Source organism: Bos javanicus, chromosome 14, assembly GCF_032452875.1.
Source record: "Bos javanicus breed banteng chromosome 14, ARS-OSU_banteng_1.0, whole genome shotgun sequence".
In the NCBI taxonomy this organism is placed as follows: domain Eukaryota; kingdom Metazoa; phylum Chordata; class Mammalia; order Artiodactyla; family Bovidae; genus Bos; species Bos javanicus.
In genome coordinates, this window is record NC_083881.1 from 48,794,186 (window position 1) to 48,814,569 (window position 20,384).

The 20,384-nt window shown below is 38.8% G+C and overlaps 1 protein-coding gene across 9 annotated transcripts in view; it reads left to right on the forward strand.

The window, feature by feature from the left end:
* Positions 1–8,327: 8,327 nt before the first annotated feature.
* The window catches only part of TRPS1 (transcriptional repressor GATA binding 1), a 279,210-nt gene continuing 267,153 nt past the window's right edge, over positions 8,328–20,384 (forward strand). For 4 of the 9 annotated variants that reach the window (XM_061439104.1, XM_061439101.1, XM_061439107.1 and 1 more), the window contains exon 1: positions 8,328–8,859. Coding sequence is in view for 1 of the 9 variants with exons in the window: in XM_061439108.1 (XP_061295092.1) it covers positions 9,505–9,514 (10 nt within the window). In the remaining 8 variants the exon portion in view is untranslated. The other 5 variants (XM_061439105.1, XM_061439110.1, XM_061439108.1 and 2 more) reach the window with 4 other exon arrangements.

Genomic DNA, 20,384 nt, shown 5'->3' on the forward strand with positions numbered 1-20,384 from the left:
GTCTTACCTTGTTTATCTTACTGACTTAATTAGCTTTGAACTATGAGTGTCCAAGCTTCTCTTTCCAGACAGAGCTATCTCCAGAGTCTAGACTAGAGCAAATTGGAACAATTGCCCAGGGCTCTGCTCTGCTGGGGAAACCCAGCAGCTGGGGCTGCTGCAGCAGATTTGTGGTTGCTGGCTAGGAAGGAAGAAGGAGAGGGTGGGAGTTACTACGATAGAACACAATGATCAAAAACAATTATCACAGCTTTGTATAGAGCATTATCTATCCCCAACTTTTGACCACCCCGTGAAGACACAGTAACCTCAGGGTCTAAGCACTGCAAATAAATGACCTTGCCCACCATATATGAACAACCTTATTCCCCAAATTAGTTCAACCTTTATCAAGGTTTATCTTCACAGTTGTAGTGAATGATTTAATATATGTCATAGTCAAAGGATCACTCTCTCATTCTATAGTGAAGACAAGAATTGCATGGTGTCCTTATTTGAATTGCATTCTCAGGCCCCACCTCCATTCAATCGGTGAGGCCCACTGGGCTTCCTAGGTGGCTCAGTGATAAAGAATCTGCCTGCCAATGCAGGAGATGTGGGTTCGACCTCTGGGTCAGGAAGATCCCCTGCAAAAAAAAAAAAAATAGCAACCCAATTCAGTATTCTTGCTTGGGAAATTTCATAGACAGAGGAGTCTGGCAGGCTACAGTCTATGGGGTCGAAAACATTACTTAGTGACTAAACAACAGCAGCATCAAGATACATTTGTACTTTTTAAAAAAGCACACAAGCTAATTTAGTAAGTACTTAATTAGACCATAAAATCTACAAGGTAGGTGAGGACATGTCAGCTCATTTCCACCTGGGACACTCACACCTAACACAATGTCTGGCATATCACAGTTACTCCACATACATTTGTTTAACTTTTTGAATTATAATTTATTGAATTTTAAAGGACTCTGCTAGGCCCTCAGTTACAAAGAAGATTTTATCAATCAGAATCCAAGAAGATAACACGAGGGATACTCAAAGAAAAATTTGAAAAGTATTTAATGAACAATCATTTAAAAGTCATGAGCAGAGTTTGCTGCTGCTGCTGCTAAGTCACCTCAGTTGTGTCTGACTCTGTGTGACCCCATAGACGGCAGCCCACCAGGCTCCCCCGTCCCTGGGATTCTCCAGGCGAGAACACTGGAGTGGGTTGCCATTTCCTTCTCCAATGCATGAAAGTGAAAAGTGAAAGTGAAGTTGCTCAGTCATGTCCGACTCTTAGCGTCCCCATGGACTGCAGCCCACCAGGCTCCTCCATCCATGGGATTTTCCAGGCAAGAGTACTGGAGTGGGGTGCCATTGCCTTCTCCGATGGGCAGAGTTTAAGGACCTAAAAAGAGATGATGAAACATCCAGGGCCTAAAACCCACTAGAAGCAGTAACACCTGGGCCTAAAATCACAAGCAGTCAGAGTGGGAGGGCTTTTTACCGGAACACTACGAGACTGTATCCATGGTACAGGGGTGCCAGGCAGGATAGAGTCGAAAGAATAATTGATTGTTCCCTGATTGTCTCTGCTCTCATTTCTTTGAGTTGATGATGTCATTGGTCAAATCCCTCCAGAATCCAGAAGGCAAGGAAGCCCAGGGGGATGGAGTGGTCTGTTTCTCATGGTATAAAGCACAGAAAAAGTGAAGCGTTGTTGCTTTCCAGAAGTGGATCATCTTCTGTCTTCTGAGCAGCATACAAGTTAGTTCTGATGAACAAAGTTTGGAGTCGAAATGATACTTCTCATTGGATCATTTGGCCATGTCTACATGGATATCTATAGACCAGGCCCTTCAAATTGTCTAGATACACCAAGGATGAATCAATTGTGTGAACACCAAGATGGAATGTTAACTAAATGGAAGTTTTCATTTACCAGATGGGGGCTTCCCTGGTGGCTCAGCTGGTAAAGAATCCACCTGCAATGTGAGAGACCTGGGTTTGATCCCTGAGTTGGGAAGATCTTCTGGAGAAGGGAAAGGCTACCCATTCCAATATTCTGGCCTGGAGAATTTCATGGACTGTATAGTCCATGGGGTTGCAAAGAGTCGGACACAACTGAGCGATTTTCACTCACTTTCACATACTCATAGACACGTGCACATGTACACACACATGCACACATGCTCACACATGCTCACACATGCACACATGCTCACATGCACACACACTCACACGCACACACACATGCACACATGCTCACACACACTTCCATGGGATTCATGTAACCATGTGAAACATGATCCCTGTGAGAACCTTGATGTTTGACTCTTTTACCCTGATTAAGTAACACATAAGTGTTTGATAATTTAATATCTGCAAAATTAATAGCTATTGGTAGATTTGATGTATATTAAAATGATTCAATATTTTTATGTTATAAAATAAAGAGAAAAAATACTGTTAATGCTTAAATAGTTATCTCTACCTCACTTTTATAGTTTTCCTAATATATACTTATAATTTCTAAAACTACAAATAATCTCTTCCCATCTAAAAAATTCTCAGCTTTCAAGTTCATTTTCTATACCCCCACATTTTAATGCCTAGGATTTAGTTAAAGACAATCTAATTCACTATTTTTAGAGCAACATAGAATTATGAATCCAAAGTTAACGATAATGAGGACAATATTTCAGAAGAGGACAAACATCTTCTCTGATACAATGCCAAAAATATGCTGCCGAGATGAAGACCACCCTGAAGCTTCAGTTGGCACATAATACATCAGACCATATGTATTAAGGGAAAAAAGAACAGAAAGAAAGGAAGAAAAGGCCACATGGAGCATTTGAAACTTGCACTCCATAGTGTCTAAGTAAAATGTAAAGAGCCTGTTCCAACCTCCAAATTCAATTTAACAGATGTTTCTGAATACCTACGATCTGATGGTCTTCTGCCCTCAAGAATCTTACAGTTTAGGGGGTGGTTAGGTCAACAAACAGCATCATACCATTCACCACGATGCATTACTACCTGGAAAGAGGAGCAAGTCCAATGGAAGCTCACTTCCTGCATTGCTGATTGTCATTTGGAATTTGGGAAGGCTTCAAGCAAAAGGTAGGATCTGAGTCTGATCTTGGAAGAAGAGAAGGTGTTCAGCATGGAGAGCTAGAAGGAAAGGGTCCCTCAAATTCTTCTGGGTAGAAGGAGGCACTAAGGATAAAACAAGCATTTGAAATGTCAGATGGATCTGGGGAAGGGCTCAGTCAGTGGGTCAGGAGAGCATGGAAGAACGGAGTGAAGAATGAGGCCAGAAAAGGGTTTAGGACTGGGTTATGAGAACATGAATGCCCTCAGCCCCCCAGTGTTACTCCTTTGGCAGTTGGGAGTCCTGGGATTTTTTTCATGAGGAATAAAAAATGCTGAAGGGAGGTGATCTGACCTGCTAGCTCTGTATAATAATGAACAGAGGGTGAGAGAGAAGGGGGAAAGGCTCCAAGGGATGTCTTGGGAGAGATAATGATGTTTTAATTTGGGAAGAGTCCATGTGGATGGAATAAAGGCAGTAAGAGGTACAAAAGCCTTTAGAAAGGGAACAATGGGAAGACTGGGTAACTGATTGGATGTGGGGCCTGTGGGGTGGTGGGTATTGCCAAAGATGTCAAATGTCTGAGGTTTCTGGTCAGGATGACTCATGCCTTTAACAGAGATAGGGTTTGTCCATTTCCTTCCTCCTTCCATGTTGTCTCTTGTTCATAGCCTCCTCTTCCTAAATTGTGATATTTGACATGTATCCTACCATTCAGATTCACAAGTTTGAATGTCCAGTGGAATATTTCCATCTGATATTTAGGCAAAATTTGGTGTTGGGCTTGTGTATATACAGCTTAGAATATTAATTGCACAAAATTGGATGAGTGAATGGGATGAAAAAGTGTTACAGCAGAAGATCTGAGAGCAGAAGTTAGAAATACGGAGAAAATTGGAAAACACCTAGTTTTCAGGGTCAGATAGTGGATCTGGGTTCATTCAGATGTAAACTTCTCTCTGATGTGAGAGAAGGGAAGTGAGTCCAGCTGTTTCCCGCACCGGGTGGGTTTGGATAGACAGTGCTGAGCTAGCCTATATTATTCTACTTTCAATCCAATGGATAGTATACAGTTGGACATTCATAAAAACTAATGAAAAAGCAAGAAATGTTATTATTATTCTCAGGCACCCAGACAGGGATTGTGTGTGTGTGTGTGTGTGTGTGTGTGTGTGTTCATGTGCATGTATGCATGCTGTGTATGTGTGTGTGTGTCCACACCTCAGAAATTTGTTTCCTCTTTTAATTAAATAAAGCCCATGTTTGTTGGCTTTTAGGGTGGGCTGCAAGGCCCATCTGTTTAACTAGGCAGTTGCCTGATATTGCAGGGGGAGGATTGGCAAGTGTAAGTGTGAATTTGAAAACCAGATATAGGCTATTTAAAGCTGAATTTATCTTTAATAAATTCACCCAGAGGTGTTCAGAAATAGGTAGTTTGGAAAATGATCATAATTTGCGCATAAGAGGGTTTTTTTTGTTTTTTGTTTTTTAAAGGTTGAGTGGTGTGTGATTGCAAGAAGAAAGGGACTCAGGGAAGTTCACCTTTGATACACACATTGTTGCTTCAGTCTCAGTCTGAAGGAAGGCCGCCTGTTTCCATAATTGCTTCTGATATGCTGGGAGGCAAAATGGTCTTCCATTTCCCATGATATAGTACGGACTTGAGAGCAAATAATACATAAATATTTTCTTGATAGTATGTGGTAAAGCAGTTGGCATTTAGGACCAAGGGTTGTCAATCTTTGAGGTTTCTGAAAGGAATTGCAATTTATGACGTGTTAGAGTAAACAGTTGGATTACATTTCTGAAATACGTGTTCCATCAGGTAAAATCATTGTGATTACAGGCACGGGGACTGTAAGTAAGTTATGTGCTAAAAGGTTGAAAATGTAAGACAAGTATGTTTGTGCTTAACTACTAATCCCTGTTTGCATCTCTGATGAATAAACTACAAGAAAAGGTGGGAAAGGAATGTTTAAAATAAAAAAGTGTATTATGTGATTTTGGTAAATAAATAAGCATTAATACAACTCAAGGAATTGTTTCATCAGTGGTCCAGCTTTGAGAGAAAATTCCAGAATTCAAAGAATTAAGGAAGATCATAAAAAAGTTATTTTAGTTGGAAGTTATTCCTTTTGTTTGCTTTTTAAAATTTCTCTTAATTTCTTCTTTATTTTCTGGTGCACCCTTCAAAAAGCAAGGTTGTCATTTTAACATCCAGGCTCCATCGTTTAGAAATGCATTGCATATAAAAGTAAAAGAAGAGAATGGTTTTAAGAGCTTTGCATATGTTTGACAGCAGAAGATAATAAATGTAAATAAATCTTTAATATTTCCTTTAATTCAGTTTGTGCCATGCAAATGCCAGGGCTATAAAAACAAATCAACAAACATTTGAAGGAAAACAATATACATAACTTATTTTATATATTAAAAACAACTGTCAAACAATTATGACCTCATGTATTAGCTGGTTGTTTTGAAATATTCCTACTAGAATTAAAAAATGCTAATGCTTCGAGGGCCTTTGAGCTTAAACATATTGTGTCAATCAAGAGCATATGTAATATATCTAAACCATGAGGTAAAATTTTCTTCATAAATTATTTCATAAATAAATAAGTAATTTGCTTGAAAAAGTTTACAAAAAATATTTGTGCTTTTATTAAGTTCTCTACAGATCTTTTGTGGTTAATATAAATGGATTGATACAGACAGCATTTTGATTTGCTGTATATTCCAACTCGAAATACTAAAAAGAACATGAAGAGATTCTTCATTTCTCAGGCAAACCAGCAAAATTGAGTCCGTGAAACTTCATTCATTACATTTTTAAGTGACCATGAATTTGTTGGCTTAGTACCTGAAGTGTAACTTTATCCTTTCAATTAAAGGACATAATTCACCCTCAGACCTTCGGCTTTAACTTTTTATATAATATATAATTTGGGGTACACTTAATGGTCAAATATTTTATTATTACAGGTGGAAAAACACCAGCCATCTTAAGGGTTTTGTGCTTGCAAAAGCATGTAATTTTATTTTATTTTTTAACCAATTTAATCAATGATTGTTTCATGTGAGTAAATTTACACTCTTGACGATTGCCTTAGATTTGAGGGTGACAGAGAGGAAGATCACGTCCCCTTTTAAAATACCATTTAAATCTTGGGGAGCAGAAGGAGATTAGGAACTAATACTTGTGATGGATTGTACTATTTAACTTTGCTGGTAGGATGCTATAGCCTCAGCTTTTTATCAGTTCCAAACCAGCCTCAGCAGTTTTAGGTGGTATTAACCCTTTAAATACAAATGGTTTTACTATTTAGATACATATTTCAAAATTTATTCTATCTAATATTTTTAGTTAGTCACGGCTAAAGAATGTTTCACTCAGATCCTTTTTTTTTCCCCTGAATAAAAATGCTTCTCACTGTGCCAGTGCATATTTCCATAAAAGTTGGTAAGCTAATTTATGGCTTAAAAAAGAAAATAAAATTCTATATTTAATATATGAATATTTTTTACAGTGGAAATTGGTGGTGGACAGTATTAAATGACTCTAGTGTGGAAATATGCAGGTGGTCATTAGTAGGTGACTATGAGATTTACTGAAGAGTTTGATATGAATTTTCCTTGCAAGCAAGACCATATATAAATCTAACTCTTTTTCCAAATCCGTTTAAATTGATGATAACATATGAACAACTCCATGCATACGAGATTCATTGTCTTCTCACTACTCTAGGGATACACTGTTTACTTCATTGTAGAACTGTGTTTTGACTCTTTTACCTGACTAGTTTCTACTGCAAAAGTGCTGTTGTTTATCTACTCATAGAGTGTATGGGACACAATTGTGGAACAAAAGTGTTACAAAATGGATTCATGTTATCTGTCTGACTAGCTGTATTAAGCAGAAATGAAGACCTTACAGAAAAAGTTCTAAAGAGCACATACTTTTTAAAAATGATTGGTTTTTTCACTTCTGATAATAATATGTTTTGAAAATATGCTCATCTTTTCTCTGAGAAGATGCGAGAATCATTTAGTGAAAAATATTTTGGAGGAAATTACTTCATCTTCAACTCACAGATTCATGAGCCATACCTCTCTAAAACTCTAATTTTAATCATTTTGTAGTTTGGAGAAGGAAAGATGTTTTTTCTTGTAGCACAAAATTAGCTTAAACTGACTTTTACTAGAGGAAAAACACGCCAAAGTCACCCCACTGAAGAAAATGAAGTTCAAATGGCTAAGAAATGTTTCTTTAGTTTTTAGCACCTACTATACTTCAAATTCTGTCTTGGTCTTCTGTTATGCATTGTTGATCTTTAGAAGTTCACGAAAAGAAAAAAAGAAAAAAACAACCCCTCTCTCGATTCAGTAACTTCATATTGAGAGAATTTTATTTAACAATGAGAGTATCTGAAGATGTGAATTGGTTAAAAGAATGTCATGCTTAATTCGGAATCCCTTATCTACTACTAAACCCCCAAAGAGCAGCAGGTATTAATCTTGCTGCATTTGAATAATGTCCCCATTTTATCTATTTTGTCGTACCCCCTTTAAGCACCCATTGAGCTTGCTAGCTTCTCTCCAGCTCAGAAAACCATAGCAACCTCAGCCCGCACTTCTCCAACTCAGGATAGAGTTCAAGTTGTTCCCCTCCAAGCCCTCTGGCCATCATATGCAGGGCAAGCCCTGACCACCGACTAGGTGTCCTAAGACTTGCACGTCCTAGGAAAAGGGCGGGGGAGGGGCCACACACACACACACACACACACACACACACACACACGATCCTCCGCTGTTTAATTGGGAGCGAGAAGGGAAAGTAGCAACCGAAAAGGTAAACACTTTTAGAGTTCTTTTGATTGTTCAGGAGAGCATCTTCGAGTGTTTGGGGACCATTGGTTGGGCTGACCTGCACCGGCCCCCACCTGTCCCCCCCCCTCCCGCCACTCCCCAAGGTAGGTCCTTGTCTTTATCACATTATCCCTAAAGCTTGCGGATTTTTCCTCCTTTTCCAGCCCGCACGTTCCCACATGGGGGGTGGGGGAGGAGGAGCGGGGAGAGGCGGGGCGGGAAGGTAGCTGGGTCCCTGCACCGCGCAGCTCTCATTCGCCGCGCTGCGACTCGGGCGAAGTTCTCGCGCAGCCGGCTGGTCGCGGCCGGGGCCGGTCCGGGCGGGCGGGCGGCGGCGGCGGGTGCTCGGAGCCGGGCGGGGCGGCGGCGGCGGCGGCGGCGGCGGCGGCGCGGGGACGCGCGCTGTCTCTTTAAGGGAGCTTGGTCTGGGGTGGCGCTTTCCTCCGCGAAGGCTCCTTTGATATTAATAGTGTTGGTGTCTTGAAACTGACGTAATGCGCGGAGACTGAGGTCCTGACAAGCGATAACATTTCTGATAAAGACCCGATCTCACTGCAATCTCAAGCGTCCTCTTTTTTGGTGCTGCTCCTTTCTCCAGACCTCGCGTCCTCTCCATCGCTCTCTCGCCTATTTTTTTTTTTTTTAAACAAAAAACAACACCCCCCCCTCCCCTCTCCCACCCGGCACCGGGCACATCCTTGCTCTATTTCCTTTCTCTTTCTCTCTCTCTCTTTCTTTTTTTTATAAGGGGGGGGGGGGGAAGGAAGGGAAAGGGGGGGAGGCAGGAAAGACCTTTTCTTCCCCCCCCTCCAATAATCCAAGATCAACTCTGCAAACAACGAAGACGGTTCATGGCTCTGGCCGCCGCGCCACCATCTTTCGGGCTGCCGAGGGTGTTCTTGACGATTAATCAACAGGTAAGGAGGGGAGGCCCGGGCGGGCCGCGGGGCCGGGGGCCGCGGGGGGCTCGGGGGGCGCTGGAGCCCCTCTGCCAGGCCCGCGGAGCCGCGACGCGAGTGCTGCGCCCGCGCGTGTGTGCGCAAAATGTGGGCGATCGCGAGCGGGGAGCCCTGGGAATTAAAAGTGACTTTCTTTGAAAAAAAAAAAAAAAAAAGCAGAGGGAGAGTGTGCAGAAAGCCAAGCTCAGGCTTCTCGGGTTTCACATGCATTTTCTTTCTTCCTTTTTTGCGCGTGTGATTTCTTTCTTTCTTTCTTTCTTTCTTCCCTTCTGCTCTCCACCCCCCCCCCCTTTAGTGGGTCTGAGGCATCTGAGTCTTAGAAACGACAGACTTCAAACTGCAGTAGCCTTTGGAGTCAGGAGGGTCAAGTTCAGCCGCCGGGGAGGAGGAAAAACAAATCCCCATTTGCCAAAAAAAGAAGTTTCAGGCCGGTGCCCCCTCCCCCTCGCAGCCCCACTCCCCCCTCGCTGTCTCTTTCTGGCTGATTTTAATTCTCTCCTACCGGGCGCAGCGGAGGAGCTGGGGGTGGTTGGACCCGAGGGGCCGCCGCCACCGCAAGTTTTCTGGGGCTACTGACAAGCGGGGAGCAGGTTAGGCACCGGCATGCAGAGTAGTAAGTTGGGCGAACTCGGGAGGGTCGGAAGGGTCTCAGAGAGGGGCCTTCGTGTGGTCCCCCAAAGTGGGAAAACAGCCCAGGACTGGCGTTGGCTTTGAAGAGTTTGCAAAGCCAGGCTTCAAACTTTTTTCCCCTTAAAGGCCCAGCTGGGCTGGAGGTGGAGGGTGTCGCATCCCTCGGTGCCCCCGCCCCTGCGCGGCTCAGGGCAGCCGGGCCGAGGGGTCTGTGCCCTGTCCGTGCCATGTGGCAGGCCTCGCCGCCGGGGCGCTTCCGTAGGGGCCGAGGAAGGGGCAGACTTCCTCTGCGGTGCGGATGATGCGCCCTGGGTCGCGGGTCAGCGGACACTGGCCGGTGATGAAATGCCTGACAGCGGTGGGACATCCAGGCAGCCGGGCGCTTCGCCTTCTGTCCAGTTCCTGTTTGGGTTCTAGAGAGACGCATCTTTGAAAGGCCAAGGCAAACACCGCTGTCCCTTCAAATAACTCCAAGGTTATGAGACCCCATGAATAATTTGAGGGTGAGGCGGCGGTGGGAGCCGTTTGAAGTGCAAAGCCGTTTTTGTGGCTGGGAAAGCTTTTTTTTTTTTTTTTGTTAGTACCTGTGTGAGCTGGTGGTGTTTCCCCCTTTTCCCCAAGGAAGTCAGTTACTGTTTTATGGCCCCGAGACTCTAAAGCAATTTAAGTTAGAGGGCTAGAGGGACTGGTGGGTTTCAGAGGGAAATCTTGGACGTAATATTAGATGTTAGGTCTCGCTTTACTTCCTCCTATCTTTTTAGGCCTCAGAATTGAGACTTTGAAAGTTTTTTGAGTGAGAGCGATGAAGCTTAATGATGAATCAAAATTATAGTAGCGTATTCATCCTTATCCTATTTTGGAAAATCACGGCTAGAGTTTTAAGTGAGGTAAGTGAAGTGAGAAGCTTAGCGGAGACGTTCAAATCGCAGACCAGTTAGGCCAATTCATTGAACTTTTGGAGATTCATTGAACTTTTGGAGATTCATTGAACTTGCGTAAACGCACCAGGTGAACAGGAAAGGGGCTGAGAGCGACAGTTAAGTACAAAGGGAAAATACAGATAGGGCCTGAGACAAAATTACCCAAAAATGCTTACTCTAGGCCTGGTCGTTGGCTGAAAATGTGATTGTCCAAAGCAAAAATAAACTAGGAAGCTTCCAACCACTTTTTCGAGTTTTCCAGCTCTTAGGTTAAAACCTATGGATCTTGGCTGGCATCATGTTACTTTTCCTGCTGGTTTTAGGAAAAGTTGATCATTTAGAAAAGCCTGCCAGAGTTAAAAATGCAAGGGGCAGCGAAGAAAAAGTCATGAGGGCGGCCAGTTCTTGACGTGGACAAAATGAGAATGAAAGTTCCTGAGCTCACTGTTGTCAAGTTTCTGACATGCTACTCATTTGCTTAGACCGCTTTCTCAGATATTCCACCGGTTAATATATAAAAGCTAACTAGCTCTAAAACGGTGTGGGCTTTTTTTCTTTCCCTTCGTATGCCAGGGTTGTGAATAAATACAGGGTTTGTATGGGAAGATGAAGCGTTTCCTGTAAGTTGTGATGCTGACAGGACAGTCTGGAAACGATACCAACATTTGAAGGATTTTTTTTTTTTTTTTTTTACCTTTAAGTGAAAGTTTATTAATGACGTGCTTAATCTTAACAAGTCAAACATATGGGCCTTAGAGCTTCTCTGTCCTTAGATTTCATAACTTCCTTTTAAAGCTATACCCTTGAATGGAAACATCTCTAGATCGAGTTGTATACTGGGCCACCAACGTGCTAAAGTTTGATGACGATTTCTGGATGTTAGTAATGTGAAAATAAAACTCCTAAAGGGGAAAGAGAGTTTTAGTGCCAACATTCGGACTTGATTTCTCTAAATGTGAGGCATTCCTGGTCTTTATTAATACTCTCTTGGCAAAGTATTACTTACCATCGGCGAGCTGATGTTTATGGCTTCCTGATCTATCTGTTATATGTTAGTATATGTGTGTGCAGAATGCTTTTCCACACGTAGTAACGGAGTCGGACACTCTCCCAATAAATGGTGAAACATAGCAAGTTCCTCACAAAAAAGTTAGTCACTGTTTTGAATTTTAGACGCTGCCAGGGTCTTTGCTGCTTTTTAGATTTGGTCCTTTGTCTCTTAAAGGTAACATTAAAGGAAGAAGAGTGTCATCGTGGCTGGGAAGTTTGGTTTGATTTTAGAGCTCAGTGTTTTGAAGAGTAAGATTTTAAAGGATTTTATAACATCTTCTTCATACTTGCTTAAAAATAGGTTAGAATCCATATGAGAGTGCTAGTCATAAGTGAGTTACACATGGTCCTACCGTATTTTCAGTATTATTTTTACTTTTCTTTTAAGTCACGTACCACTCCTGAGTTTACTCTCATTTCCACAGGGTAGGTCTCGCTACACACAAGGAAATCTTCATTCATAAGGAGAACCTTCAAAGCAGGGAGGTGAATGCATCTGTGGAAAAGCTGCTTTTTAAGATTCTAGTATTTCAGGGATGTTTCTATTATTGTTATTTTTGGTGTGTGTGTGTGTGTGTGTGTGTGTGTATCTTGTGGAGAGAGCTAGCCAGGGAGAAGAAATGCAGAAGAAATAGAATTTGCAATTAATGATCTGTACATTTGTGGTAAGTTTTAATACACTCTTGTCTTACCTTCTTTTTTGAAGTTAAATAAACATTACTGAAAGTTTTCAGAGGGCTTGCAGCAGATTGTGTTTGAGCTGAAACTTTATTTTGAATTTGAAATTAACACAGATATAGATAAACCAGCCTTTAAATGTTCCTTACAATACATGTGTGTAAGACTTTTTCCTCTTCAGTATCCCTTTGATAACAATAATATAACGGCACTGTGCTACTGTGTGTACCAGACTTTAATAAAGTTAGGGGCAGGTGTTTATAATTGATTTAAAGGGGAAATTATTATTTTTGCAATAAGTGATGCACTGAACATGACTGGTGCACATTAAAACGTATTCTCATTAAGATAGTCTCTGTGTGTAAAATGCAGCTATTCATTCAACAGGCTGACAACTTTCCACTTGGTATTTGCCTTTGCTTAATTTAGTTTCCGCAGGACAGTCAGTGTGGTAGTTTGCATCTGTTTTTGGCAGGCACAGAAAACTATAAACTCAGACAGTCCTGTCCCAAATATTGCAGCTCACAAGTTACAATCAATTTGATAAAACCAGGCAGGTTTTATGGACTTGCTTTTCTGTTGTTCATCCTTGGTCAAGCTTCCAGGTAACAGAGGTTTCTTTCTCTTCCCCTGTTTCGCTGGTTTTCAGTACTAATAGCCTTGATAACTAATTCTGAGTCTTGTTTACTCATTTAGCTTCCTTATTTATTGCTGATTGAAATTTGGGGAAATTAATGACGGCATGTCTAGACTTGGTTTTACTTTGTCTATCTACGTGATAACTGCGTTCATCTTTTGGTCCCACCATAGAGAAAGAACTGAATTCTTTGTTACTAGGCTAGTTATGATTTATGGAATTGGAAGGTCCCCCTTAGATAAAATATGAAGGAACTCTTACAGCCTGTATCAGGTAGAAATTTAGTCTGATTCTCTCATCACAGATAGAGAATACTAATGCACTTTGCAATTTTTATGTTAAAAAAATTGAGGAGACTTTTTTATAATTATCAAAATTATTTATCTCCTAAAAGCTTTAACCAGTAGGTAAAGGAAATATTTTAAAATACCAAGTGGTGTTTTATACACTGTTCAGTAGCAAAGAGTTTTGCCGAGGGAATAACCACTTTTAAAAATTTATCCTCGGGTGTTAGTAGGTCTTACGCTATTTATCTGTATAGGATGTTCTATCACTTACATATGACCTTTATAAATAATGTCTTTAATGTTGCTATTATGGTCACCTTTAGAGTAGTCCCATCACTCAGTGGTTCTTAGATTCCTGAGAACTGAATTCGTTGGCTTTTGATTTGGTTCTCTGATGGGTATAATAATGTACAACTTGGTTTAGGTTAGAAAGAGAGCATTGGGTTTAAGGAAACCCCTTTGCTGAATTTGCAGAAGGATCTGTGGATGAAAATGATTTGAATTGTTAAGAGTTAGTTAGATGAATAAGCCTAGATGGTCACTGCAGCTGCAGTAGCTGTTATAGGAGCAATGTCTACTTTTTATCGTTAAACTTTTTTTTTTTCCCCTAAGAGCACAAATCCAGGTAGCAAAAATGAAGATAAAATTATCTATGCCCTTCACATTTGAAGCATCAGTGGAAATCATTTTCTGACTCAAAGCTCTGATTGAAATACAAGTAGCATCGAAATATCCCAAAGAAAGACATGAAAGATAACGCTTTCCGTTGCTAAGTACATTTCATTAAAAATGAGAAAGAAAACTTTTAATTTTTAAAATGTTTCTAGCTCTTTAAAAACCTGCAGTAAATACTTTACAAGTGGCTAGACACCTTCCCTGGTGGTTTAGTTTATACAAGCAGGAAACTTTCTCTCCTACTCTTTCTCTCTCTCTTTCTTGTTTTCTTTAAACCAACTGACGTAATGCCAAACTTTGCTTTAAAAGAACAGACAGAAGTAATTGGTAGCTTTTAACTTTTAATAATGTTCTGGATTGGTTTTAGTGGCCAAAATGCCATTTAAAAAAAAAAAAAAAAGTTCAAGTAAGAACGGGCTTGTGGCCTGAGGAAGAAAGGCTCTGTTGATGCAGTTATTTTTATTCTGTTTTTCAATCTGTTATTAAAAATCTTTCCTGCTGAGCCCTGTTGGATTTCTCCAATTGCTCTCTGTGATGGATGGTGCATTTCAGGTTACCGTAACTTAAACAGTTTTTGGGTTTGGGGGAGAGTGGGTATTTGTATTGCGTTATTTCTTATTGGGGGGGGAGTAAAACATTTGTTTTTGTTTCATTTGCGATGAATTAATTAAGATTATCAATGGCGACAGGTCAATGAATATGTTTATGTAAAGAATGCTACACCTGTTAGCAAGAGTCTGTAATGTGGAAGTTTCATTCTGACATTAATCATTTTTATGTGCAGTGGAAGGAAAATAGGTGAAACTTTACAAAAATATATTTTTAGATTGAAAGCGTTAATTTTAAGGGTCAGTTTGTGTGGGTGGCTCTTTCTTTTCCCTCACAATTTTAGGGGATAATTTTTAACCCTGTTATCACACAGTGTTTTTAGTTTCTTTTCTTTTTTTTTTCTTATAAAATAGTCATTTTCTCTCTTCCTGGTTTGTACAGGCAGACAGAACTTTCTCCAGTTTAGAGCTATCTTGGTGATGTTGGTTGACATAAGGGCAACTTCAGAAGCTAGCAAGTAGGAGAATCTTTTCAGAGGGCAAAAAGATTTGTACCAGTTTTTCCTTCCTTGGAGAGACACTGCACCCAGAAATGAGGCCCTCCACCCTATTTGGGGGGCCAGAAGTATCAAAATTTCTGATAGGGATTGTTCGTAAGGTTCAGATCTTAATGGTTACGTGTCTTGGTTTAAATCTTACAGTTACCTGTCTTGGACTTTGCTTTTAACCCTAAATTTGTGCTGAGGTTCTGTTTTCCCCCTTTTACACAGAATGTGTTTTAAAAATAATGCATACTGAAAATTAGGTATCTCGCAGATACCTTAAAATGTCTTTTAAGGTATTTGTAATTACCATTAAAAGCATTCCATATATTCAGGGAAGTTAAAAGAATTCCCTGCATGAAAATTTGACAGTTTTGATTTACCTTAACGTTTTTCTCAGTTTTTCTTATAACTATAGACTTCAGTTCAGATCAGAAACATTCTTTCTCTGCTAACCACTCCTTACCATAAGGATGTGTCAGGAAAAACCGTAGGAACTTAAACTAAAACTTGTTCACATCAGCAAAGCAAAAGTACCTTAACATGAATCTTGACTTGTTTTATTTTTTACAAAGTTTTCAAATATATCTCTGTCATTATGGTTTTGTTGATTGAATGTTGGTTTATTACTGCAAAACTGAGGTAACAGTAATAAAGTTTTGCAAGAAGGGGAAAAAAGGCAAAGGGAGGTATTTAGTGCTGCAGTCCTTTAATATCAGTAGTTTATTTACTGTTCAGTGCTGGGGAGGGGTTGGAGAGGCTTTGTGGAAGATGATACCAAAAAAAAAAAAAAATACATCAATTGCGCATATGATCCCCTCCCCTTAAGCTTTACTTAAACAATATGTTTCGGTTTTTGCCTCAAACCATTCCGCACCACTTCTCCAACAATCCACCACTATCTTCGTTCCTGAGCAATTAAGGATGACACTTTCTGTTATATAATGAACTGCAGTATTGTTTGAACAAAGGTAACATTTTAATTTGTGTAATACTTTGGTTATTAGCAGTAGTATGTCTGTAATGTGAGAGGAAATATAACACTATGAATACTTGCAAATGCTTGAAGTATCAGGGTAAGTTTCAATTACTGCTGATATGTGCGCATGCTCTCGCAGGTATGTTTTATGTATGTAGTATATGTGAGCGGGTAATACTAAAATACACCTTGATGGTGGAATCCACTTTGCTAAACAATTAACTCTATACTTTAAACCATGAATCTTTTAAGGCATGACCTACTTTTTAAAGTCTTGAAGTTTGAAATGAGTGGAGTTTAAACATAATAAAGCCATCATGATCACAGTACTTATACCTACACTAAATTTACTAAGGAATTTAAGAAATGACACACACACAAAATGCTTATACAAAAATGCCATCTTTTGGTGTATTTTAAGAAATAGTTCTGCAGATAATTTTTTTTTTAAGTCCTTAATTTCTGTCGAGAGGAGCAGTTAAGTGACAGTGCTGTTCGTTTTATGCAATAGCACTTTATAGTTTACAATTCTGTCATCTTAAAACGTTATGTAGAAATAATATGGAACATGTAAAGACTTTGTACTATGATCCAATGCGTTTTTCCCTAGGGTGATGGATTCCGTGCGTCACCCAAATGTGATGCTATTTGCCAGGCTTGTAATACTGGTTTTGAGGGTTGCTGTATGTCCTATTTCATCAAGCAACACAATACAACAACTTCAGTATCTAGGTAATGGACACAGTCAAAATAAATTCTGTAAAATGTTCTAAATACTTTTAAGTAAGTCAGAAGTTGACTTATATATTCACTTTATTTAACACAAATAAACAAATGACTCAGACTATCAGCTATTTAAGGCTTCTGTAATAGTATTAGAGAGAAATATACAAGGGCCCATACTTTATTTTCTGTGATTTTTCCCCTTTATTTGATAGAAGCACGGTTCTCTTATTTGCATTTATAATTGCTTTATCTGTTAATTATTTGTATTCATGATAGTGAGTAGTGTAGAATTATAAAGAATAGTAAACATTTGTATTACATGTTGTGTCCCGAGCTTTAAAAAAAGCATTACTATTTTATTATTAAATTGACTATTATAGTAACCAAGAATGAACCAGTATAGGATGATAGATACACCACAAATGCTATTTAGACATTAAGTATATTTTTGCTGTAGAAAAAAAGAAATGAAAAAGATTTTTGTTTCAGAGTTTTTTTTCACTTGAATTTGGATAGAATTTATGAAAATTACAAATCAGCAAACATTTTTACTATAATGTATGTTTCTTGAGTAGATTCTACAGTATGGTTTTGAGTGAATCTTGTGAATCACTAGTTCTGTTTCTCTGTATAGAAGCATGTATTATATCTGAGATCAGATACATCTATAAATAGTGTAAATATAGACGGCAGAAGTTAGTTTGTGGAATCTAATTTCTCTATTACATGATACACTTCATGTGCAAAGGGACCAAGCATTACTAATCTACTTCAGCTTTTTTTTTCTCTAAGCTATGCACAAGGGCAGGCTATGATTTTGTGACTTCACGTTAACTTCGTGCGAGCGTACATGTTCACGCACATGCACATAGCTATATTCTCACTCGTACAGAATGTTTTTGCATTACAGGCACCGAATGGAATTTTAACATATTACATATTTTTTGAAATGACTTTAGTCTTTGTAATATCCACTTTAATTACCTAATGCATCCCAACACCTATTTGAGGGTTTATTTAATTAAAATTTTGGTTCTGAACTGGGGGTAAGATTGGCAAGACAAATTAAAACAAACTTCTACATGTGACTTCTTTGTGATGTCAGTATTCACATATCCTTAGCTATGAAAGATGTAGAAATAAACATATTAGCCTGTTTTATCTCTCAATACTATAATACTAAGAATTTCTGAACATACAAAAGTTCCTAAAAGAGATTTTGGCATTTGTTTCTGCTTTACTTTGATAGCATGAAATATTTTTGAGAAGAGAATCTAGGTCGTTTTAATTTTTTAAAATACCATTCAACTGATGGAAATTAAGACTGGTGATATTTATATATACACACACACACACATATAATTTCTTATCAGGGCTCATGTTATTAAATGTTCTCTATACATTTAAGTCTGATTATTGAATGATTAAAAGTTCTTTACCAGTTATTTATAGATGTACCCTTGAGACTGTTTAAAACTGTGTATTTTTCTATATTTAGCTGCTAAAATTTTGTTAATTAAATTATAAATTGAAAAACACAAATGATTATGTCTTATACTGTTTTTAACTTACTATTGGAAGTACAGTGTATTGTTTTTAAAAGATTATTGCAAATTTTACTCCTCAGTTTTGCAAACTTAGGTACACTTTAGAAGCTGACTTTAGGTATAAGTGGCCAGTGTAAGCAATCACACATTTAAGTAATTATGGGTTAATATGAAACCTCATTTTCTGTAATTTATAAGCAGATAATAAGGAGACGTTTCTCTTTTGCATTTAGAAAGAATTTGCTTTACATTCATTGGATGCAAGATGTAGTAAATTATGTTAAGAAACTCGATGTCATCTAAACCTCAATCACAATAAACTGTTTATTTTACCCTCTGTCCCATCAGTGTTTATTCTACTTTGAAATGTCCCGTTCTTAAAGACAATTTATGTTGTTGAAAGAGTGCCCTCATTATTTACATTTAATTTTTTTTTGTACTTTGATAAGCTTTAAGTAAGAAAGCTGTCGCTCAAGATTTCAAACCAGTAGTAAAAATCATAAAGTACACATTTTATGTGTAAATGTTTGTGCATGATCTTGCATGTTGACTTTGTCAGACATTTAACTCTTTACCGTTCCGCATATTTGTGTACACCCCGACACACCTGTCTTGTACTTGTTACTCCTAGCATAGTTCAGTAAATCATCATTAACATTTACTTAGGTGGATACATGCTCATCTCACTGCCTAAATAATTCCACTGGCAATGATAAAAATTAAGAAGTGAGACCAACGATGATTAGAAATGGAAAACAGAGTGGTAGATACTGGTGTAAGCAGATGTCCCTTCTTTTTGTTTTTCCCATTTTCGGTTCCTATTTAGAACAATTTGTAAGTATGTATATCTGAACAGAAGGGGGACTTGGATACTGCACAAGACCGTTGTAACATAAGGAACTGTTGCTGTGTATGGCTTTACTTATTTATATGTTTTTGACATGGAAAACTCTGACCCCGTTGCCTGTGGTACTTGGGAAAGTTAGATCGAGCCCACTGGGGTCCCACTCATCAGTTCCGGCTTTGAGTGACATAAAGCATCCTCCAGCTTCTGGTGTGCTACTGTGCTGGTTCCCTTCAGGAGTGGAGGCCCAGTAAGTTAATTTGGCATTTGAAAGAAGAACTAGAATTTTTTCCTTTTTGAAAATCCTCTGGATGGTTTTCAGAGGAGTAAGCAGAGATCACGGGCAGCGTGATGTTGTTCATCTCAGGTTGCTAAAGAAAATTATGCTGAGAGCAAGCATGCTTCCTCTGAGTTTTTCTGCTATGGTTTATTACCATTTTTTTGTTTGTTTTTTTCCTCTTTGGGATCGAATATTCCAGGTTTTGGAGGAATAAAGATTTCTCCTTTCAGTGAAAAAAATGAGCCAATTCTAGGGTTTTTGCCTCCATTCTTTATAATATTTATATTTTGGGGAGGGAGCTGCATAAAAAAGAGAAGCTTATATACTGCAAACTAATAATTTGATTTTCTTGTTTGCTCTTGAGCAGGCCTTTGCCATTCCATTTCTATGAGGAAATACGTCCAATGAAATTAAATAAAGTTTTGGTGTAATTTTTCAACAATTGTAAGCACCAACTGTGACATATTTCTGGCAAAAAAAAAAAAAAAAATAAGGCAAGTTTAGTTACTCAGTGCTTCCACCCAACTCTGTATTCCAAGTTTATAAATATGAATTTGATCGTTTGATCATGGATGATGCTTGAAATGAATGTATCTTGATTCAGGGAAGAGAGTACTTAAATTATGCTCACCATCAATATGCTTTAGATTTGCAAGAAATAGAATGCCAAGCATCATGCTTTCAGCCCTTTGAGATCTTTAGTAGAGTTTTACTTGCTTATGGTAGCTTATATTCAATAACATCATGCATAGACTGTTTAACGTATTTGTGCCTTGAGCTGTAGTGAAGTTCAATGAATGACTGTATTTCCATCAGAGTTTGGGGGTAATGAAGTGTTAGTAGCCATCTACTAAAAATGGTTCTGAGATTTGGAATTTGTAACTGATTTTTAGGAACCATGGCACAAATATAATAATAGGTAGAAATATTCAGTGATCACCTTTTATCAAGTTAGTCTGTCTCTCATGTCTAGGAAAATAGAGCAGTGAATATTTGCTTTCTGTATGTTTTGTCTCCAAGCAGAGGAAACTGACAGTTTTATGTTTTAAGTGCTGAAAGTTGTTCTTGGCTATGCAGCCCCTGAGTTAATCACTGAGATGTTAACTTGATTTTTTTTGTCTTCAAAAAGTTTTCAAATTT